A 25152-nucleotide genomic window follows, 5' to 3' on the forward strand; every position below is an offset into this window, starting at 1 on the left:
TAATCACTAAACTTGTTTTATGTGTTGATCGTTGACATTTTACAGTACCTCAAATTCAAACTGCACTTAAAATGTAATTTTATTCAATATATGCTACAGAATTTGAGTTTTAAAAACTCTACAATCTGGGCCACCGCTTGTTGTTTACCAAAGTACTGGTGAGGAATACTGATGTACACAAGTACTTAAGGAATACAAATAATAATTTACCATTTGAAAGTGTTGTTCGGTAAATGTTAACTTGAAGTACAAGTCTTGTAGTATTCACTACACCACTGGTACTTTGTTTACTGCACAATTCACTTTTTGATGACTAGCAAAATAAAAGAACTACACAAAATGTACTGAAAAAGAAGCAAAATCGTGGCCCTAAAACCAGGTAAGGACCGTAGCGTGGGTTACCTGTACTGTTGCACCTCTAGTAAACACAATTAAAGTTGTCAGCTGTGAGCATATATTACCTCCATGTTTGTTACAAGATAGTGCAATAGTAAACAGTAGGGATGCAACGGTACTCGATATAAACCTGCACGGGACAACCCGACTTTTATTAAAAAAATAATAATCGGATGATATGAAACATTTAATCGTGATCTCTTTTTTTTGCCTGATGGCCCAGCCGTATCACAAATTAAACAAAAAGTATCAACTTTAGAAGCACATTTTTTAGACAATTGTTTTGGAGCTGACGTTGTAGTTCGTGAGCAGTAAGAATTCCTTCCTACCTTGATGGTCCTGTCCAAGGAGGCACTGGCAAACTGATTGTTGTCTTTTGGATTGATGACAATTTGCATCACATAGTGCGTGTGGCCCTCAAACACCTGGCTGCAAGACCACTTCTTCTCCCAGTCCCACAGCTTGATCAACTTATCATCTGAACACAGACAAGACAGAGTATATGAGTATGATGCGGGACAAATAGAATGGTGTTATTAAATGATCGATATCCATGCTTTTATTTTAACTTGGTTCCATCGATCCACAAAACTGACTGAATGAACTTCTGAAACATTCAAAAGTTTTCTTTCCATTCTATGTCCGAAAATTCCTTCAAAACAACTGGATCCCGCAACTCCAAAGCGTCTTGGTAGTAGTGTCATGTTTTTGGCACAATGTAGGATCATTGATTGCTGCTGTCTGCTATTTTACATTAGCGTAGCCATTGGAGACGTAATATTTCTAAAATGTGCCAATATTACAGCGGACATCAGGTACAACAAGATTTGGGCTGTTGACTCGTCAACGTCTGCAATCATTAAAGAGAAACCTCTGAGGATGCCTTGTTTTGGTTTGACGTCATAGGTCAACCAGAAAAGCAATAGATTATCCGCTAAAAGGAAATGGGCGCCCCCCAGTGTATGGGAGGCACACGGTGAATGACCAAAAGCATTAAAGGCCTACTGAAATGAATTTTTTTTATTTAAACGGGAATAGCAGATCCATTCTATGTGTCATACTTGATTATTTCGCGATATTGCCATATTTTTGCTGAAAGGATTTAGTAGAGAAAATCGACGATAAAGTTCGCAACTTTTCCTCGCTGATAAAAAAAAGCCTTGTCTGTACCGGAAGTAGCGTGACGTCACAGGAGGTAATATTCCTCACAATTTTCCTTTGTTTACAATGGAGCGAGAGAGATTCGGAGCGACAAAGCGACGATTACCCCATTAATTTGAGCGAGGATGAAAGATTCGTGGATGAGGAACGTTAGAGTAAAGAACTAGAGGCAGTGCAGGACGTATCTTTTTTCGCTCTGACCGTAACTTAGGTACAAGCTGGCTCATTGGATTCCACACTCTCTCCTTTTTCTATTGTGGATCACAGATTTGTATTTTAAACCACCTCGGATACTATATCCTCTTGAAAATGAGAGTCGAGCACGCGAAATGGACATTCACAGTGACTTTTATCTCCACGACAATACATCGGTGACACACTTAGCTACTGAGCTAATGTGATAGCATCGTTCTCAAATGCAGATAGAAACAAAATACATAAATCCCTGACTGGAAGGATAGACAGAAGATCAACAATACTATTAAACCATGTACATGTAACTACACGGTTAATAATTCTCAACCTGGTAAAGCTTAACAATGCTGTTGCTAACGACGCTAAGGCTAACTTAGCAACTTAGCAACCGGACCTCACAGAGCTATGATAAAAAACATTAGCGCTTCACCTACGCCAGCCAGCCCTCATCTGCTCCTCAACAGCCGTGCTCACCTGCGTTCCAGCGATCGACGGCGCGACGAAGGACTTCATCCGTGGGTTTGGCGGCAAGCATCGGCTAGGCGTCAGCTATCCAAGTAAGTAGTCCTTGTTGTGTTTGAGTTTGAGTTTGAGTTTATTTCGAACATGCAAGCATACAACATGATACATCACAAGGAGTAGGAAGAAGCAGAGCTTGCTACAGCCAGCCGCTAATACACCGATCCCACCTACAACGTTCTTCTTTGCAGCCTCCATTGTTCATTAAACAAATTGCAAAAGATTCACCAACACAGATATCCAGAATACTGTGGAATTATGAAATGAAAACAGAGCTTTTTCTATGGGCTCCGAATACTTCCCTTGCCCTCGTGACGTCACACGCATACGTCAGCATAATAAAACGTTTTTAACCGGAAGTGTGGCGGGAAATTTAAAATTGCACTTTATAAGTTAACCCGGCCGTATTGGCATGTGTTGCAATGTTAAGATTTCATCATTGATATATAAACTATCAGACTGCGTGGTCGGTAGTAGTGGCTTTCAGTAGGCCTTTAAGTCACATGCAGGTGTGGAAAGAAAATACAAAAAAAAAAAAAAATAATTGAGAATTCAGACTAATTTATTGCATGGAAACATAAGTCATTGTTTCATATAGAGAAATTTGTTTCAATATACAAACTTTTTTATTTACGAACTCTGTTCAAGAACCAATTATATTTGTAAATCATGGTTACAGTTAGAGGTGGGGGAAATAATTGATTTTTAAATGCATCGCAATTCGGACAAGGATGATTATAAAATTGATTAGTAAACGTCAATAATTGATAATAGATGTATTTATTGTAAATAAATAATGCAAAGAGTTCTCAAATTTGGCTGAATGCAGCGAGCCACCTCACCGGGTAGCTGCTTTACTATCGGGCACTTTTGGTCCAGTTTTACACACATTTCCATACATTTAATAAATGTGGGAATTCATCTAACTGCTTCTTGTTATAAATGCACTGTTTAAAGGCCTACTGAAAGCCACTACTACCGACCACGCAGTCTGATAGTTTATACATCAATGATGAAATCTTAACATTGCAACACATGCCAATACGGCCGGGTTAACTTATAAAGTGACATTTTAAATTTCCCGCCACACTTCCGGTTGAAAACGTCTATGTATGATGACGTATGCGCGTGACGTAAACGATTGATACGGAAGTATTGGTACCCCATTGAATACAATACAAAAAAGCTCTGTTTTCATTTCAAAATTCCACAGTATTCTGGACATCTGTGTTGGTGAATCTTTTGCAATTTGTTTAATGAACAATGAAGACTGCAAAGAAGAAAGTTGTAGGTGGGATCGGTGTATTAGCGGCGGACTACAGCAACACAGCCAGGAGGACAGAGATGGATAGCAGACGCGCTAGCCGCCGAACTCACCTTAACTTCCTCCGTCTCGCCGACCGCATCTGTGATCGGGTGAAGTCCTTCGTCGCACCGTCGATCGCTGGAATGCAGGTGAGCACGGGTGTTGATGAGCAGATGAGGGCTGGCTGGCGTAGGTGGATAGCTAATGTTTTTAGCATAGCTCTGTGAGGTCCGGTTGCTAAGTTAGCTTCAATGGCGTCGTTAGCAACAGCATTGTTAACCTTCACCAGGCTAGAAAGCATTAACCGTGTAGTTACACGTCCATGGTTTAATAGTATTGTTGATCTTCTGTCTATCCTTCCAGTCAGGGATTTATTTATTTTGTTTCTATCTGCATTTGAGCCCGATGCTATCACGTTAGCTCAGTAGCTAAAGAGCTTCACCGATGTATTGTCGTGGAGATAAAAGTCACTGTGAATGTCCATTTCACGTTCTCGACTCTCATTTTCAAGAGGATATAGTATCCGAGGTGGTTTAAAATACAAATCCGTGACCCACAATAGAAAAAGGAGAGAGTGTGGAATCCAATGAGCCAGCTTGTACCTAAGTTACGGTCAGAGCAAAAAAAGATATGTCTTGCACTGCATTCTAGTCATTCACTCTAACGTTCCTCATCCACAAATCTTTCATCCTCGCTCAAATTAATGGGGTAATCGTCGCTTTCTCTGTCCGAATCGCTCTCGCTGCATTGAAAACAATAGGTAAATGTGAGGAGCCTTTCAACTGACAACGTCACTCTACTTCCGGTAGGGGCAAGGCTTTTTTTTATCAGATACCAAAAGTTGCGATCTTTATCGTCGTTGTTCTATACTAAATCCTTCCAGCAAAAATATGGCAATATCGCGAAATGATCAAGTATGACACATAGAATGGATCTGCTATCCCCGTTTAAATTAAAAAAATTCATTTCAGTAGGCCTTTAATAAAGTTGCACATGATAAACGCTTATTTAGTGAAACAAAAAGAAATGTAAAACTGCATTAATATATCTAAATTCAAGATACATCAATAATTGATTTTTTAACGAATCGTAGCTCCTGAATTGTAATCCACTCGGCTACCTACTCAGTGGCTTAGTGGTTAGAGTGTCCGCCCTGAGATCGGTAGGTTGTGAGTTCAAACCCTGGCCGAGTCATACCAAAGACTAGAAAAATGGGATCCATTACCTCCCTGCTTGGCACTCAGCATCAAGGGTTGGAATTGGGGGTTAAATCACCAAAAATGATTCCAGGGTGCGGCCACCGCTGCTGCCCACTGCTCCCCTCACCTCCCAGGGGGTGAACAAGGGGATGGGTCAAATGCAGAGGACAAATTTCATCACGCCTAGTGTGTGTGTGATAATCATTGGTACTTTAACTTTAACGTAATGGTGAGGTGCCCAAAAATTCTCACCACTAGTTCCACTGTATAATGACTTTTGAATGGCATTTTAAATCATATTTTCATTCCTTGGCTTTTAAACCACAGGGTCCAATCTAATCCACTTTATTTGTACAGCACATAAAAAAAAAAGTTTCACAAAGTGGAAATAGGAATTAAAACACACATTTAGAAGAAAGACAGTGCATTGTAAAAAAATATCCATCCATCCATCCATTTTCTACCGCTTATTCCCTTCGGGGTCACGGGGGGCACTGGAGCCTATCTCAGCTACAATCGGGCGCAAGGCGGGGTACGCCCTGGACAAGTCGCCACCTCATCGCAGGGCCAACACAGATAGACAGACAACATTCACACTCACATTCACACACTAGGGCCAATTTAGTGTTGCCAATCAACCTATCCCCAGGTGCATGTCTTTGGAGGGGGGAGGAAGCCGGAGTACCCGGAGGGAACCCACGCATTAAACTAAAAAGAGAATAGGTACATAAAACCCATAAAAGAAAATACAATAGACTTAAAACTGGGCTAAAACTCTCATGCTGGTTTAAAAGCCAAGGAGTAAAAATATGTTCTAAGACAGACCTGGGCATTGTACGGCCCGCGGGCCGCATCCGGCCCTTTGCGCATCCCTGTCCGGCCCGCGTGAGGCCAATCATAAATTACAAAATAAATTTAAAAAAGTATCTATGTCGAGTGTGCAATACAACAGTGCTGCTTTTGTTTTGAAAAGCGTTATTTGTATTACTTCCGTGTGGACGTATGCGCGTGTGCGATTGTGAGTGAATTGAACGGCGCAATTACAAATTACAAAATAAAGTTTAAAAAACATCTATGTCGTGCGCGCAATACAACTGTGCTGCTTTTATTTTGAAATGTGTTATTTATGCCGTATGTCCGGAGGGAACCTGTGAGTGAAGGTGCATAGAGACAAGTGATGAGACGCTAAAAAAAGAAAAGTTGATGAGGAATGGCGTGTTTCCAACAAGAGATGGACTGCCAAGTATTTCTTTACATAAATTAATGGTAAAGCCGTGTGCTTAATGTGTGGTACACAGGTTGCTGTGTTTAAATATCATTTTAATCGCCACTACACGAAGAAACACGAGGGAAAATACCGGGATGTGTCTGATGAAGCGCGCGCAAGGGAGGCTGATGCGTTGATGGTAAAACTGCAAACCCAACAAGGACTTTGTGCCATATTTCACACCCCCAGAGATGCAGCCGTCAGGACAAGTTTCGTCATTTCTCACAAAAGCGCCAGAAAAAGTAAGGCGTTTTCTGACGGAGAGTTTATTAAGGAGTGCTTATTGGACTTTGTTGCGCTGATAATGCCCGGAGACAGGACTGTTTTTCGCTAACTTTGGATGAGAGCTCTGATGCAGTCAATTAAAGAGACAACCACAGGTAATGACTTGTTCACAGAGGTAAATGCGTGTTGGGACACGCTGGCAGGTGTGACAATCCAATCCACTTTATTTATATAGCACATTTAAACAACAAAATGTTTCCAAAGTGCTGCACAACAATATTACAAACAATATTCAAATATTATCCTTAGCTCCACCAATGACTGAATAAAAAGAAAAAAACAATTACATATAAAACCAATATAAAAAACAATATAGAATAGATATGATTAAAAACTATTTTTAACAACAGATGGTTGTCCAAATCTGATGGGGAAAAATGTTGGATAATGCAGGATAAAGTGACCTTAAAAAGCAATCTGCTTTTGTATAAAGTTAAGTTAGGTTAAATGAAATTATTATTATTATTATTATTATTAATTATTATCATCATTATTATTTATCTTATGGTATATCAAAAATAATATTGAGCAAAATTTAATTGAAATATTGTCGTGTGGCCCTCCAGCAGTGCTCGGGTTGCTTATGCGGCCCCCGGTGAAAATTAATTGCCCACCCCTGTTCTAAGACATGGTTTAAAACTCATTAAAAAGGGAGCCGTCCAAATAGCAAGAGAGATATCGATCCAAAGTTTTGGAGCCACGGCAGAAAACGGCCAATCCCCTCTGGATTTTGATCGTGTCTTTGGGACCCCATGAAAAAAACTGATCAGCTGACCTCAGAGACCTTGTGGGAGTGTATATATTTTATAAGGTCTGACATATATTTTGGCACTAATCCGTTAAGAGATTTAAAAACAAACAAAAACACTTTAAAATTCATTCTAAAATGAACTGGGAGCCAGTGAAGGGATGCTAAAATGGGGGTAATGTGCTCATGTTTTTTGGCCAGATAAAAGGCGAGCAGGAGCATTTTGGACTAGTTGCAATCGACCGATTGAGGCCTGGTTCATACCAGCATAGAGGGATTTGCAGTAGTCCAAACGTGATGAAATAAAAGCATGGATTAACCGCTCAAAGTCTGATACATTTTTGCTAAAATCTTGATAAAAACTGTATCGTACAATAGAATTAATAGTTGTGTGAATTTTGTCTGTCTTCTTTTTATTTTATATATTTATTTTTTTATGTGTACTGACTCCTGTTCTTGACTCTGTCTGGTTTGTATCCCGTGCACTTGAACTACAGTGCAGCACTTTGTGAATCTTAAACTGCTTTTCAAATGTGCTGTATACAGTATAAATAAAGTGGACCGGATTGGATATTGTCGTACCGCTGCTGGTGAGGATGTAGGGCTGGGTGGGGTGGACAGCAATGCAGCGGATGTAGTCCATGTGGGCCTCGAACATGTGAACACGCTCCAAAGTGTTGTAGTTGAACACGCGGATCTGCGTGTCATCCTGTCCAGAGGGGAGAGGAGGAAAGGTCACATAAGGGGGTAATATCTTTTACACAACTCTTTATACGTTCAAGAGGTGGGTAGAGTGGCCAACTATTGTACTCAAGTAAAAGTACCCTTCCTTCAGTGAAATATGTCTCAAGTAAAATAAAAAAGTAGTAATAATTACTTGAGTAAGAGTTAAGCATGCAATGAAAAAATACTCAGGAACTGAGTAACTTCTGATTTATTTGGTAGCTTTTTTTAAATGGTACTTGCACTTCAACTGTAGTTGGTCAGGGTTTTTCCTGAGTTCAAAATTGCGTGGCGGTCGCCTCCAGCTATTTTGTGCCGCCCCCAGCCCAGCCAGAGCAATTGATATTGCTCAACACAGCGTAAAGCTCCGGCTGGGATGATTGAGCGATTGATGTCCCTCTGCGGCAGCTACGTATTTTAACTGCAGTTGCAGCCTTGCGCCACTATAGAGGCGCTATATCGACAGCAGTGCACCTGGAGCAACTACCGAAGAAGAAACAGATCGCAATCATGTTTTTTCCTGCTACTTGGTGCATAACGTTGATGGATTTCTGCCATGCGGAGCATGGTACGGAGGGATCCCTGGACTCCTACAGAACACTCCAGACTGTGCTGTGAACATTTTGTCTCTTGTAAGTGAACACACCTAGTAGTGTTTGCTTTGTTTCCAACCTTTTCTGACTAATTATATTAGATCGATTGATTGAAGAATTTATTAGAAGTTTGCATAGGATCGGGTAGTTTCCTGACGGTACAGATTGACTGGTACAAGGTCAACTGAAAGGAGTTACCCCAAGAAAGCATTACAATTAGGGCTGGTTTGTAAGATTTATCGATATATTTTTAAACAAGATATGAATTAAGAAAATATCTTAATATCGATATAATTTATTTCACGTTAAAATGACCATACGCCGCTTATTTGTTCCTTGATTCTTCCACGCAACACTCCATGGGCTACGAAACCCCTCCCCCCTTCCAAGACACGCTTGCTCCCACCCACTGCACTAACCCACAACAACAACATACAAGCAAAAATTCGCTACGTAGCTTCACTACATTTTCTTTTTAAACAAATAGCGATTTCCGTAGCTTAGCTATTTTTATACCCATGTAGTGGTTAGCTAAGTTACGTGCTACAAAAGAAGAGAGGGAGAAGAGAAAGAAATAAGTGGACTAGTGCAACTTCACGAGCAGGGGACAAAATCTACGGAAAACATCAATGATGATTGGTTGGTTTAGGTACAGGAACATCCATGATTGGTTAGTTGTTTACAATGATGAGTCACGAATGGTTAAGATTAGGGCAAAACATTAGGGACAGGCTAATCAGAGGCAAGATCGGGCGGGTCATGGAACCAGGAAGGGAAATCACAACAGACATCCCAAATAACGATGAGAGAAGAGAAGAGGGAATATTCAAGCGGGCCATTTATATATTAAAAAAACTAGTGGAAGATGGCAGAGGGATTCTCTTCCTTAGATTTTTCTTTTAGCGATGTAGACGACGTCCAGGAAACCCACAATGCGTCTACTTGGCCACATTCCGACAAATGTATGCGCCTGGATAAAACATTAATTTCAGTTGTTTACCATGTAAACCCAAATCAAAACTGTTCTGGACATGGAAGAGGTGGAATACACATTTAAGAACACACATGATTGTGGCACAAATGTGATGACTTCAACTGATATTGATATGGAAACGATAAAAAAGGTTATTGAAGAGATTTCAGAACCTTTAACTAGAGATGACCAATAATATCGGCCTGCCGATATTATCGGCCGATAAATGCTTAAAATGTAATATCGGAAATTATCGGTATCGGTTTCAAAAAGTAAAATTTATGACTTTTTAAAACGCCGCTGTACGGAGCGGTACATATCCGGTAAAACACGGACGTAGGGAGCAGTACAGAGCAGTTGCGTCTCCCAGTCACCAGCCCCTCCCCTCTCCCTTCTCTCACACACAACACAGGAGTTGACGACTGCAGCATGAGAGGTTTAATGGCGACGCTTGATGACCTCATCAAACCACCGCGAGTGCAGCATAACAACAACAAGAGTGTGTTGTTGCCGGTGCTGTAGCCGTGGCTAACAAGCCAGCTCGCTCGGTGACTGACTAACGGCACCATGTCTATGGTTTGGGATTATTTTAAAGTGTCTCTGACGGATAAAAAACTGGCAATTTGCAATGACTGCAAAAAGTTGGTTATGCGAGGAGGAACCAAGACGTCTTCTTTTAAAAACACCGTTTCCATATGAGTTGGGAAATTGTGTTAGACATAAATACAAACGGAATACAATGATTTGCAAATCATTTTCAACCCATATTCGGTTGAATACGCTACAAAGACAACATATTTGATGTTCAAACTGATTAACTTTTTTTTTGTTGCAAATAATCATTAACTTTAGTATTTGATGCCAGCAACACGTGACAAAGAAGTTGGGAAAGGTGGCAATAAATACTGATAAAGTTGAGGAATGCTCATCAAACACTTATGTGGAACATCCCACAGGTGAACAGGCAAATTGGGAACAGGTGGGTGCCATGATTGGGTATAAAAGTAGATTCCATGAAATGCTCAGTCATTCACAAACAAGGATGGGGCGAGGGTCACCACTTTGTCAACAAATGCATGAGCGAATTGTTGAACAGTTTAAGAAAAACCTTTCTCAAGCAGCAATTGCAAGGAATTTAGGGATTTCACCATCTACGGTCCATAATATCATCAAAGGGTTCAGAGAATCTGGAGAAATCACTGCACGTAAGCAGCTAAGCCTGTGACCTTCGATCCCTCAGGCTGTACTGCATCAACAAGCGACATCAGTGTGTAAAGGATATCACCACATGGGCTCAGGAACACTTCAGAAACCCACTGTCATCAACTACAGTTGGTCGCTACATCTGTAAGTGCAAGTTAAAACTCTCCTATGCAAGGCGAAAACCGTTTATCAACAACACCCAGAAACGCAGTCGGCTTCGCTGGGCCTGAGCTCATCTAAGATGGACTGATACAAAGTGGAAAAGTGTTCTGTGGTCTGACGAGTCCACATTTCAAATTGCTTTTGGAAACTGTGGACGTCGTGTCCTCCGGACCAAAGAGGAAAAGAACCATCCGGATTGTTATAGGCGCAAAGTGTAAAAGCCAGCATCTGTGATGGTATGGGGGTGTATTAGTGCCCAAGACATGGGTAACTTAAACATCTGTGAAGGCGCCATTAATGCTGAAAGGTACATACAGGTTTTGGAGCAACATATGTTGTCATCCAAGCAACGTTACCATGGACGCCCCTGCTTATTTCAGCAAGACAATGCCAAGCCACGTGTTACATCAACGTGGCTTCATAGTAAAAGAGTGTGGGTACTAGACTGGCCTGCCTGTAGTCCAGACCGGTCTCCCATTGAAAATGTGTGGCGCATTATGAAGTCTAAAATACCACAACGGAGACCCCCGGACTGTTGACCAACTTAAGCTGTACATCAAGCAAGAATGGGAAAGAATTCCACCTGAGAAGCTTCAAAAATGTGTCTCCTCAGTTCCCAAACCTTTACTGAGTGTTGTTAAAAGGAAAGGCGATGTAACACAGTGGTGAACATGCCCTTTCCCAACTACTTTGGCACGTGTTGCAGCCATGAAATTCTAAGTTAATTATTTGCAAAAAAAAAAATAAAGTTTATGAGTTTGAACATCAAATATGTTGTCTTTGCAGTGCATTCAATTGAATATGGGTTGAAAAGGATTTGCAAATCATTGTATTCCGTTTATATTTACATCTAACACAATTTCCCAACTCATATGAAAGTGGGTTTGTAATACGAGCAATTTGATCTCCCACCTCTTCAAGAATCATAAGGAGATACACGATGAATACAAGCGGAAAATGGATGTGAGCCCAGTTTATAATTCCCTGTTATACAGTATGCCAGGCAGTCTTGCACTAAATGAGAACTATGTTATTGTTTACTTTATGACTCTAGTATACTCTGGACTGAAGCTGTGTGCCTTCATTGTTTTTGTAGCTGTTGTTTTGAGGCATGTTTAATTTTTTTTTAAACACAATGCACTTTGTGAAAGTCAAAGTATAGTATTTCCCATAGTTGTAGTGGGTATCAGGATTATCTCAGGGAGAGCATGTACCAAATTCCAAGCTGCTGTTTTGAGGCATGTTAAAAAAAAATAATGCACTTTGTGACTTCAATAATAAATATGACAGTGCCATGTTGGCACTTTTTTCCATAACTTGAGTTGAAGTTGTTCTCTTATTTTGGAAAACCTTTTTACATTGTTTAATTCATCCAGCAGGGCATCACAACAAAATTAGGCATAATAATGTGTTAATTCCACGACCGTATATATCGGTATCAGTTAATATCGGAATCAGTAATAAAGAGTTGGACAATATCGGAATATCGGCAAAAAAGCCATTATCGGACATCTCTACCTTTAACATATATCAGCAACAAAAGGCAAATTCCCAGATAAAATGAAAATAGCAAAGTCGTACCAATTTATATTTACAAACTACAGAGCTGTTTCTCTACTTCCACAATTTTTTAAATTATTGAAAAACTGTTTAACAACAGATTGGACAAATTCATAAATAAAACTGAAACTCAAAGACAACTAATACAGATACAGAGCCAACATCTCAACATCAATGACATTAATCGAAAAAACAGAAGAGATTACCAATGCATTTTTGGCATTTCCAAAAAATGTGCTGCTGCAGTGTTTATGGATTTAACAAAAGCATTTGACACAATCAATCATATCATCATAATAAACAAATTAGAACAGTATGGAATCAAAGGGTTGGTCTTGAACTGAGGAAGAAGCTAGTCAGGAAGCAATATTGTACGTGAAGTTCGGCTAACACACTTCTACAGAGCTGAAAATATTTTGTGGCGTACCTCAGGGATAAATACTGGGACGAAAATTGTTCAATCTTTATATAAACAACATTTGTAAAGTTACAAAGGACTTAAAGTTAGTCATATTTGCAGATGATACAACTGTGTTTCGTTCACACAGAAGATAATACAAATAATAACAGAACAAATGAACAAATTAAAAGATGGTTTGACAAACACAGACTATCTTTGAACCTCAGTAAAACTAAAATAATGCTATTTGGTAACGGTATAAGAGAAAGTCAAACACAAATACAAATAGACGGAGTAGACATTGAAAGGGTAAAAGAAAACACATTTTGGGCTGTAACAATAGATGATAAAATGAACTGTAAAAAAAACATACAACAAAGTAGCAAAAAGCACATCAATAATGAATAAAGCAAACTATGTCCCGGACCAAAAATCCCTTCATACTCTTTTTACTACTCACGAGTGTTACATATCTGAGTTATTGTGTAGAAATATGGGGACATAACTTCTAAAGTACGCTTTTTTGATTAACGGTGTTACAAAAAGATAAATTAGAATAATACAAAATGTTGGATATAAAGAACATACAAAGACTTAATTTATTGAATCACAAATATCGAAATTCAACGATTTGGTGCATTTGCAAACATCTAAAATGATGTACAAAGCAAACTATAACCTGCTAGTCAAGAATGTATAACAAGTCTTCTCAACAAAAGAGGAGAAATATAACCTGAGAGGAAAATGTAATTTAAAACATTTGTATGCACGTACAACACTTAAAACCTTTAGCATATCCGTAAATGGAATTAGATTATGGAATGGATTAAGCAAAGAAATCAAACAAAGAACAAAAATGATCCAGTTTGAAAGACTGTTCAAACTACAAGTGTTCACAAAGTACACAGAAGAACAATTATGATAAACATCTATAATTCAAAAAAAAATTTTTTTTTAGATAATTATTTATTTATACCTAAGGAAACATGATTCTAATTCTCACACCAAGACCATGTCAACAAACACTAAAAAGTCAATTTTCTTATCTGTATTTGAGAATACTTTTGGTTGTGTCTTTAACTGGTGCACTTCTGTACTTACACTTAGTCTTTGGAGTGCATAAGTGTGTTACTAAGGGTGTAACAGTACGTGTATTTGTATTGAACCGTTTCGGTACGGGGGTTTCGGTTCGGTTCGGAGGTGTACCGAACGAGTTTCCACACGGACATATTAAGTAGCGTACCGCACGTTGTGTAAACAATGCACACCGAGGCACAACACACGGCATGCTAGGGCTAGGACAACATGTAAAAGCCAGAGCTGGAAGACCCTCCTGCCTCGTTAAGATCTCCCGTTTGGGAACACTTCGGCTTCACGGTGCGATACAACAATGGAGGACAAAAGGCGGACAAAGCAAAAGCAGTTTGCCCACATTGTTCAGCAGCGGTAGAGTATGCTTCTGGCAACACGTCAAACCTGCTAACCCATTTTGAAGCGGCACCACCCGTGAACATCGCTTCAACGAAGAGAAAGACGAAGCCTCTCCTCGGCGAGTCAGACAGGGTAAAGCAATAACAAATGTTTTTATAGCAGCAGATTTAAGACCTTATTGCATTAAAAACTAGATTTTGACCCACTTCTATGGTGGAAGAACATTAAGCCCATATATCCTCTTACTGCCAAGTTAGCCAGGCACTACCTCGCCATACCTGCTACCTCCGTGCCCAGATAAAGGGTGTTTTCCACAGCTGGAGACATTGTAACTGCAAGCAGGGCTGCTCTTTCTGCAGAAAATGTGGATAAACTGATTTTTCTGGCAAAAAACATGAAGATTGAGTGAAAGTCACCAGGGTTAAGGGCTGGGGAGGGGGAAAGAAAAGTTAATCTGAGGCTGAGTTGACTTGAAACTGTTAAATGTTGCACTTTTTGTATGTAGAAGAAACATTGTGTCATTTTATTTAATCTGAACAACAACTTGAGGCAGTTTAATGTTGATTAACGTGGACACCGACTTAAACAAGTTGAAAAACTTATTCGGGTGTTACCATTTAGTGGTCAATTGTACAGAATATGTACTGTACTGTGCAATCTACTAATAAAAGTCTCAATCAATCAATCAATCAAAAAAATCACTTTATATGTAGAAAGGTTTTGTTAAGAAACCAAACTTATTCAGTTTTTATTTTATATACAGTATGTTGACCACATGAACCCTGGCAATGGACCCTGTGTGTATATGTATGTTATTATTATCCTTATCATTCATGACTGCCTGCTGTTGCACTGATCAGCCTAGTGGTGGCTCACATCCATCACACACAGAGCTATTTCTATTTTTGGGCAGAATTATTATAGTGTTCCCAATGTTAAAAGGATAAAGCCATTGTTTACAAATTTGGTAAATAAATAACAGAAAAATGTATATTTTGTTGTTTTCTTACTGTACCGAAAATGAACCGAACCGTGACCTCTAAACCGAGGTAAGTACCGAACCGAAATTTTTGTGTATCGTTACACCCTTATGTGTTACACTTGTGTACTTACACTTAGTCTTTGGAGTGCATAGATGTGTCACACTTGTGTACTTACACTTAATCTTTTAGGTGCATAGGTGTGTCACACTTGTGTACTTACACTTAATCTTTTAGGTGCATAGGTGTGTCACCCTTGTGTACTTACACTTAGTTAAGGCTGCAGCTAACGATTATTTTTCTATCGATTAATCTATAGATTATTTTTTTCGATTAATCGGTTAATCTATAGATTATTTTTTCGATTCATCTATAGATTATTTTTCCTTTTACCGATTATTTTTTATTTTATTTTATTTTAAATGAAGATGAAAAAATAAAAGTAGGCTAGTTTTTTTTAAAAGGCATGGCTTTTATTTACAAAAAAAAAGTATGGCCACTCAGTCAACATTGACAACAACATGACAAAATATTCTGTAACAATGTAAACATTTAAAACTTTTAACATTTAACAAAATTAAAAGTAGCTTATTTGCTTTTTAATGTGCAAATATAAAAGTAAACATCCAGTGCAAATCTTAATATTCTGCAATAGTATAAGCATTTCAAAAGTAAAAGTATTGCTTATTTTGCTTTAAAATGTGCAAAAATAAAGATAAACATCCAATACAAAAAAGTGCAAAACGAAATATTCTGTAACAACAGTGTAAACATTTCAACAAAAGTGAAAGTATTGCTTATTTGCTAAAATGTGCAAAAATAAAGATAAACATCCAATACAAAAAAGTGCCAATCTAAATATTCTGGAGCACTGTAAACATTAAGTATTGCTTTTAAAATGTGCAAAATAAACATCCAGTCCAACACAGTACACAATAACCAATTCTACTCATTCCAGTGAGTGACTAACAGTAGTAATGAAGAAAGGTTAGCATGTCTACTTGCTTTGCTTCTTTTCTTGTTTACAATATTCCCAGCAGCTGAAAATAGGCGCTCAGAAGGGGTCGATGTGGCTGGAACTGAGAGGTAATTAGCCTTCACCTCAAACCAGGACTGCGAGCGAGCTGAGCTGCAGTTTAAGTTTCTAGTAGGTCAACGGGCTCATAGTGATGTTACTAGTAGTTGACTGGGAGGTGTTTATTATCATTTGGGGAGAGTCCGCTGCCTGATGCTCACCTGCTAAACACCTATCTGCTCGACGCTGAAGCGCTGACTACATGCGCTATGAATACGCACTGCTGATTGGCTGATAATGCTTCGTGTGTACCAATCAGATGGTTGTGTGGGTGGGACAATGCTGCGTGTGTACCAATCAGATGGTTGTATGGGTGGGACAATGCTGCGTGCTGAGACAGAGAAGCAAAGCAACTCGTTAAGACTTTAGCAGCTAAAGTTAGCTTTAGCTTAGAAACTCGTTCGGTACACCCCCGTACCGAACCGAAATCCCCGTACCGAAACGGTTCAATACAAAACACATACCGTTACACCCCTAGCAGATACAAATGACACATTCATGTTTTTGTGTAATGATGACAACGTATGCTAACGCGGACGATTGACTAGTTGATGGTTGATGGTTTTCTTTTCAAATGTTCGTTCATAGCCGTTGTGCTGCTATGATAGGCCATTTCCGCTCGACACAGTGTGCATACAACAACATTATCAGGCTGTGTATTGAAATACTCCCACTTTTGACGACTTTTGGCGTGCGTTTTTCCCCTCGCTCGCACAGTCTGCTTTGCGCTCCGCCATGACGGTAGTGTGACGTAATTATGCGACGCGTCGACGCACAAAAACGGCATCGACGTATTTACATAACCGATGACGTCGACTACGTCGACGCGTCGTTTCAGCCTTACACTTAGTCTTTGGAGTGCATAGTTGTGTCACACTTGTTTACTTACACTTAGTCTTTTAGGTGCATAGGTGTGTCACACTTGTGTACTTACATTTAGTCTTTTAGGTGCATAGGTGTGTCACACTTGTTTACTTACACTTAGTCTTTGGAGTGCATAGGTGTGTCACACTTGTGTACTTACACTTAGTCTTTTAGGTGCATAGGTGTGTCACACTTGTTTACTTACACTTAGTCTTTTAGGTGCATAGGTGTGTCACACTTCTGTACTTACACTTAGTCTTTTAGGTGCATAGGTGTGTCACACTTGTGTACTTACACTTAGTATTTTAGGTGCATAGGTGTGTCACACTTGTTTACTTACACTTAGTCTTTTAGGTGCATAAGTGTGTCACACTAGTTAGTCTTTTAGGTGCATAGGTGTGTCACACTTGTGTACTTACACTTAGTCTTTTAGGTGCATAGGTGTGTCACACTTGTTTACTTACACTTAGTCTTCTAGGTGCATAGGTGTGTCACACTTGTTTACTTGCACTTAGTCTTTTAGGTGCATAGGTGTGTCACACTTATGTACTTACACTTAGTCTTTTATGTGCATAGGTGTGTCACACTTGTTTACTTACACTTAGTCTTTTAGGTGCATTGGTGTGTCACACTTATGTACTTACACTTAGTCTTTTATGTGCATAGGTGTGTCACACTTGTTTACTTACACTTAGTCTTTTAGGTGCATAGGTGTGTCACACTTGTTTACTTACACTTAGTCTTTTAGGTGCATAGGTGTGTCACACTTGTGTACTTACACTTAGTCTTTTAGGTGCATAGGTGTGTCACACTTATTTACTTACACTTACCGTAGTCTTTTAGGTGCATAGGTGTGTCACACTTTTTTGCTTACACTTAGTCTTTTATGTGCATAGGTGTGTCACACTTGTGTACTTACACTTAGTCTTTTAGGTGCATAGGTGTGTCACACTTGTTTACTTACACTTAGTCTTTTAGGTGCATAGGTGTGTCACACTTTTTTGCTTACACTTAGTCTTTTAGGTGCATAGGTGTGTCACACTTATTTACTTACACTTAGTCTTTTAGGTGCATAGGTGTGTCACAATTTTTTGCTTACACTTAGTCTTTTAGGTGCATAGGTGTGTCACACTTGTTTACTTACACTTAGTCTTTTAGGTGCATAGGTGTGTCACACTTTTGTGCTTACACTTAGTCTTTGGAGTGCATAAGTGTCTTACACTTGTGTACTTACACCTAGTATTTTGAGTGCATAAGTGTGTTACACTTGTGTACTTACACTTAAGTCTTTGGAGTGCATAGGTGTGTCACACTTGTGTGCTTACACTTAGTTTTTGGAATACATAGGTGTGCCACACTTGTGTATTTACACTTAATCTTTGAGGTGCATAGGTGTGACACACTCATGCACTTACACTTAAGTGCATGGGTGTGTCACACTTGTGGTGTATTTCCTGTGTGAATGTGAGTGTGAATGTTGTCTTTGTATCTGTCTTGGCCCTGCAATGAGGTGGCGACTTGTCCAGAGTGTACACCGCCTTCCGCCCGAATGCAGCTGGGATAGGCTCCAGCCATAACCGCGACCCCGAGAGGAACAAGTGGTAGTAAATGGATGGATGGATATATTATATATTTAATATTTGTTTACTTACTATGGTATACTATGTATTTATTCACTTTTCTTTTACAAACAGAGAACAAGGAAATGGGATAAAATTGCTAGGATATGAAAAGGGGTAGGATTGAATAAGCTCTGCTTCTTCCTACTCCTTTTCGGACATGCTGTAATGAAACAACTGGAAATATGTGATGCATTGCATTGTATTGTATGCATGTTTGAAATAAACTAAAACTGAAAGTGCAGTTGTCACATTTTTTTCCAATTCTTTTTGATTTATTAGAGTGGCCTCGTGGTTAGAGTGTCCGCCCTGAGGAGGTTGTGAGTTCAAACCCCGGCCGTGTCACACCAAAGACTACAAAAAATGGAACCCATTGCCTCCATGCTTGGCACTCAGCATCAAGGGTTGGGATTGGGGGTTAAATCACCAAATGATTCCCGAGTGTGGCGCACACTGCTGCTCACTGCTCCCCTCACCTCCCAGGGGGTGAACATGGGGATGGGTCAAATGCAGAGCACAAATTTCACCACACCTAGTGTGTGTCTGACAACCGTTGAGACTTTAACTTTAATACAAACCGTCTGGAGTTTTACAGCGGTTATCATTATTACCGTTTATGCGCATGTAGTACAAACGCCCACAGCTGCTGCAAAGAGTGACCGCTCTGCCTTTGTAGCCCGTGACAACGCTTGCACGTGGTGATTATTGACGCTGGAAAAGTTACCGACTTAGTTTTCATTTATAGTTTGGTTAAAGGCCTACTGAAATAATTTTTTTTTATTTAAACGGGGATAGCAGATCCATTCTATGTGTCATACTTGATCATTTCGCGATATTGCCATATTTTTGCTGAAAGGATTTAGTAGAGAACATCGACGATAAAGTTTGCAACTTTTGGTCGCTGATAAAAAAAAGCCTTGCCTGTACCGGAAGTAGCGTGACGTCACAGGTTGAAAGGCTCCTCACATTTCCCCATTGTTTACACCAGCAGCGAGAGCGACTCGGACCGAGAAAGCGACGATTACCCCATTAATTTGAGCCAGGATGAAAGATTTGTGGATGAGGAACGTGAGAGTGAAGGACTAGAGTGCAGTGCAGGATGCATCTTTTTTCGCTCTGACCGTAACTTAGGTACAAGCTGGCTCATTGGATTCCACACTCTCTCCTTTTTCTATTGTGGATCACGGATTCGTATTTTAAACCACCTCGGATACTATATCCTCTTGAAAATGAGTCGAGAACGCGAAATGGACATTCACAGTGACTTTTATCTCCACAACAATACATCGGCGAAGCACTTTAGCTACGGAGCTAACGTGATAGCATCGGGCTTAACTGCAGATAGAAACAAAATAAATAAACCCCTGACTGGAAGGATAGACAGAAAATCAACAATACTATTAAACCATGGACATGTAACTACACGGTTAATGCTTTTCAGCCTGGCGAAGTTTAACAATGCTGTTGCTAACGACGCCATTGAAGCTAACTTAGCAACGGGACTTCACAGAACTATGCTAAAAACATTAGCTATCCACCTACGCCAGCCAGCCCTCATCTGCTCATCAACACCCGTGCTCACCTGCGTTCCAGCGATCGACAGAGCGACGAAGGACTTCACCCGATCATAGATGCGGTCGGCGGCTAGCGTCGGATAGCGCGTCTGCTATCCAAGCCAAAGTCCTCCTGGTTGTGTTGCTGCAGCCAGCCGCTAATACACAGATCCCACCTACAACTTTCTTCTTTGCAGTCTTCATTGTTCATTAAACAAATTGCAAAAGATTCACCAACACAGATGTCCAGAATACTGTGGAATTCTGCGATGAAAACCGAGCTTTTTGTATTGGATACAATGGTGTCCAAATACTTCCGTTTCAACCATTGACGTCACGCGCATACGTCATCATACATAGACGTTTTCAACCGGAAGTTTCGCGGGAAATTTAAAATTGCACTTTATAAGTTAACCCGGCTGTATTGGCATGTGTTGCAATGTTAAGATTTCATCATTGATATATAAACTATCAGACTGCGTGGTTGGTAGTAGTGGCTTTCAGTAGGCCTTTAATTGACTTATCGTATATTGGCCAAAGGCCTGTGAATAGGACTACATATAGGGACAGAAGACTTGGAAATCTGCATGGTGCTGTGGAGAAAAACTAAGAACAAATAGTTTAAATATACAAAACTTACCGCTCCTGCGACAACCCAATTCTTCCTGGCCACAAATTTGGATGCTCTGACAGGGGCGTCGCACACCTCAAAAGTCTTCACCAGAGTCTGACAAAAACAACAAAGGATTTTATGTATTATTTGACTACGTGCATAACCAATAGTAGTCTACAGTTGAGAGGTGGTATTCTAAATGCGTGTTTCACCTGTGTTTCGTGGTTCCACACACAGACGCTGCCATTGTACAGACTGGCCAGCATCCATGGTTCCGTTGGATGAAGATCCACACTCTTCACTCGGTCAGACCTGGAGGTCAGCCTCCGCTTAATGTCAAGCCTCAGCGGCTGGAACACAATAAACGTAAGTCTTGTAACTCGGGGCGGCATAGCTCGGTCGGTAGGGCGGCCGTGCCAGCAACTTGAGGGTTCTGGGTTCGATCCCCGCTTCTGCCATCCTAGTCACTGCTGTTGTGTCCTTGGGCAAGACACTTCACCCACCTGCTCCCAGTGCCACCCACACTGGTTTAAATGTAGCTGAGATGGTGGGTTTCACTATGTCAAGCGCTTTGAGTCACTAGAGAAACGCACTATATAAATATAATTCACTTCACTACTTAGAAAGCATTCTCTGGCGTACAATTAATGACACTAACAGCAAGGCCAAACAACCTTTTACCATGGTAATAGCGCCATACTGCTCATTATGTAGCTTTCATCTAAAGCAGGGGTCCATCCATCCATCTTCAACCGCTTATCCGGAATCGGGTCGCGGGGACAACAGCTCCAGCAGAGACCCCCAGACTTCCCTCTCCAGAGCAACATTTGCGACTTCCTCCTAGGGAATCCCGAAGCGTTCCCAGGCCAGAGAGGAGATGTAATCCCCCCATCTGGTCCTTGGCCTGCCGCGGGTTCTCCTCCCAGTGGGACGTGCAACGAGGACCTCCCTAGGGAGACGCTCGTGAGGCATCCGCACGAGATGCCCGAACCACCTAAGCTGGCTCCTTTCCAAGCGAAGGAGCAGCAGCTCTACTCCGAGTCTCTCTCGGGTGACTGAACTTCTCACCCTATCTCTAAGGGAGATGCCAGCCACCCTTCTGAGGAAACTCATTTCGGCCGCTTGTATCCGCGATCTTATTCTTTCGGTCATTACCCACACTTCATGACCATAGGTGAGAGTAGGAATGTAGATAGCTCGGTAGACCGAGAGCTTTGCCTTCTGGCTCAGTTCTAAAGCAGGGGTGTCAAACTCAAATACAGAGTGGGACAAAATTTAAAATTGAACAAAGCCGCGGGCCAAGGTTGAACAAATTAACCTTTTAATAGGGACCCAAACAAATTTTGCATTGAATATTGAACAAGCAAGGCTTATATAACTTTATAGTGACATGCAAAATCCAGTTTCAAATAATAATAATAAAAAAATATCAATGGCATATCAAATACAATTTAAATAAAAATGGAATGCCTCTTTTCTATTTGCAGCCTTCTGAGGTAAATATCAACATTAACTTTTTCCACAGGCTAATAAATTTGAAAATAAAAGAACAATGAATAAACCAACCATTCAGGACTTTAAACTGCTCCGTTTGCAACACACTGATCTAATCTGATGTCCCCAAGCCAGATACCTGGCATCTTTTCTTGGATGCTAGTTCATTAATGTCGGGGCTCAGGCTTTGAGCTGAGGCAACCTTCATTATCGAACAAAGGTGTTCATCAGTCATTAAATCTCGTAGTCCACCCGGACCACAGTCTTGGGGGCGTGCCTTAAAGGCACTGCTTTTAACGTCCTCTACGAGCTGTTGTCATGTCTGCTTTTCATCCATTTTAACAACGTGCCGGCCCAGTCACAAGATATGTGCGGCTTCTGTACGCACACACACGTGAATGCAATGCACACTTGATCAACAGCGATACAGGTTACACTGAGGGTGTCCGTATAAACAACTTTAACACTGTTAGAAATATACGTCACATTGTGAATCCACACCAAACAAGAATGACAAACACATTTCGGGAGAACATCCGCATCGTAACACAATATAAACACAACAGAAAAAATACCCAGAACCCTTTGCAGCACTAACTCTTCCGGGACGCTACAAAATACACCCCCCCCCGCTACCGCCAAACCCCCCCCACACACACGCAAACACACACCTTGTAGCGCCGCACATATTATGTGACTAGGCCAGCACTCGTTGGACTGGATGAAAAGCGGACGTGACGATTTTCGGGAGGGGCACTGAAATTTGGGAGTCTCCCGGGAGGGTTGGCAAGTAGGGTTGGGTATCGTTTCAATGCGAACGATTCCGATTCCGATTCCTGGCGATTCTCGGCTCCGATTCTTTTAAGAGGCAGAGTCAAAAAAAAGTTTAGGATATTTTAATCGAGCTAGCTAACCTACAGTCTTTCTGAATGAAATAGTCTGACATTCTCCATCAAATTTTAATTCTATTAACTTTTTATGAACTTTACTATAAATTCCTCACAGGGCTGTTTTCAACTAGAATATAAATATCAAATCTATGAACTTGAATATAAATATTATAAATTATGAATACATTTTCCCAGGGGTACACTTTCCTCAAGAGAGCTTTATTTTTGAAAACCTCATGAAAACACATTTACACATAAGTGTATGATGCTGCAGCAAACCTCATGAAAACACATTTACACACACAAGTGTATGATGCTGCAGGTACTTAAAAATGTTACCGTGCTCCCACTGATGGGCTAACCTGGTGCAGAAAAGCAAATAAACAATAAGAAACAACTTGCAAAACCCAGTCCAGATTAGCAGCAGGTCCAGTATAAAATCAGAGACAGTTCTTGTTTAGGAAAATGACCATATCCGCCTTCTCAGGCAGGATGCGTGAGCGTTCTGGACAGATAGTGTCTCCTGCTGTGGAAAATACACGTTCGCTGGGTGTGGAAGAAGCTTGAACGCATAAATAGGAGAAAGCGAGATATGACAGCAAAGGATAAGTCTTTTGTTGATTCCACCACCATGCAGCAGGGTCGTCAGACATAAGTATCGGTGGAACGTCCTGGTACATCTGCAGCTCTCTCTCCATTCGTTTCTTGATGGACATGGAGCTCTGTTATTTCGCGGTTATTTCATTTTTTTTTGTAAAGTAAAGCCACACTTTCGACCGCCGACGCCCGCTATCCATGCTTGAGCTTGACTGACTCGCTCGGCTATGCTAACACTTCCGGCGGTGGGCGCTTCTTCGTTGGTGTTCAGCGGCTTCTTCTTCCGGTTCGGCGGACATATTTTTTTCCGGTCGGCGGACTGGTATCGAAAATAGGAATCGAAATTTAAACTTTTGAACGATTCCGGGAGAATCAGAAAGTTAGTCCCGGTTCCAATCGATACTCGATACCCAACCCTTTTGGCAAGTATGAGAATTAGCGGTGAATGCGGTGTTACCACGGCACCGCCGCTGTATATAATCGGCGGGCCAGCTCTAGTGTTAATTTGATATCGCCTCAAGGGCCAAATTTGGCCCGCGGGCCAGAATTTGACACCCATGATCTAAAGGGTTGTATACTTCACATCAATTCATTCAACAATAACAATCTTTAATTGATTGATTGATTGAGACTTTTATTAGTAGGTTGCACAGTGAAGTACATATTCCGTACAATTGACCACTAAATGGTAACACCCGAATAAGTTTTTCAACTTGTTTAAAACAGCCAACATTTAAAACAGCCAACATTAAAAAGAGCCAACATTTAAAAGAGCCAACATTTAAAACAGCCAACATTTAAAACAGCCAACATTACAATAATTCGTAGCCATAACAAACTCGTCTGCAGGCTAGCTAGCTTAGCCGCTAAAATACCATCAGGTGTGAGTTATTAGACATTTTAACGAATTGCTGACAAATAAACTGCCATAGCCAGGGCATGGCAGGCTGGATAAAACACGTTGACATTTCAGTTGAGCTTGCTCACCATTTTTGTCACTGTTTCGTCGACACAAGATGGAAATAATTGTGTAGCAAACGGAATGCAAATGCTTCGATACTGACGTGGAACTTCCTGGAAGTCAAATCTCGCGAGAGCTGAGGAGTAAAAGCTGGTGATGTGACGTGGCGGACACGCTCAACTGTTGTTGTTTATGTGTGTACTGGATGTTGAGTGTTGATTATTGTTGTTTATGTGTGTACTGTATGTTGAGTGTTGATTATTGTTGTTTATGTGTGTACTGTATGTTGAGTGTTGATTATTGTCAAAGTAGAGCTAATCTTAAACTGTTATAACGTTCAACATGTGATTGTAAATTTATTTGGCTTTGCAGCAGAAAAAAATAC

General features: G+C 40.5%; 1 protein-coding gene across 1 annotated transcript in view; it reads right to left on the minus strand.

Annotated features, from left to right (window-relative positions):
* The window catches only part of LOC133630603 (coatomer subunit beta'-like), a 45531-nt gene extending 20614 nt beyond the window's left edge, over positions 1 to 24917 (minus strand). The window contains exons 1-5 of the mRNA XM_062022188.1: positions 24794 to 24917; positions 21038 to 21175; positions 20853 to 20939; positions 7659 to 7785; positions 726 to 874 (exon numbers count right to left, since the gene is read on the minus strand). Coding sequence (XP_061878172.1) covers positions 726 to 874; positions 7659 to 7785; positions 20853 to 20939; positions 21038 to 21175; positions 24794 to 24796 — 504 coding nt within the window. The 5' untranslated portion in view covers positions 24797 to 24917. The remainder of the gene's footprint in view (positions 1 to 725; positions 875 to 7658; positions 7786 to 20852; positions 20940 to 21037; positions 21176 to 24793) is intronic.
* Between the last annotated feature and the right edge of the window lie 235 nt (positions 24918 to 25152).

The sequence above is a fragment of the Entelurus aequoreus genome, linkage group LG16 (genome assembly GCF_033978785.1).
Source record: "Entelurus aequoreus isolate RoL-2023_Sb linkage group LG16, RoL_Eaeq_v1.1, whole genome shotgun sequence".
Classification (NCBI taxonomy): Eukaryota; Metazoa; Chordata; class Actinopteri; order Syngnathiformes; family Syngnathidae; genus Entelurus; species Entelurus aequoreus.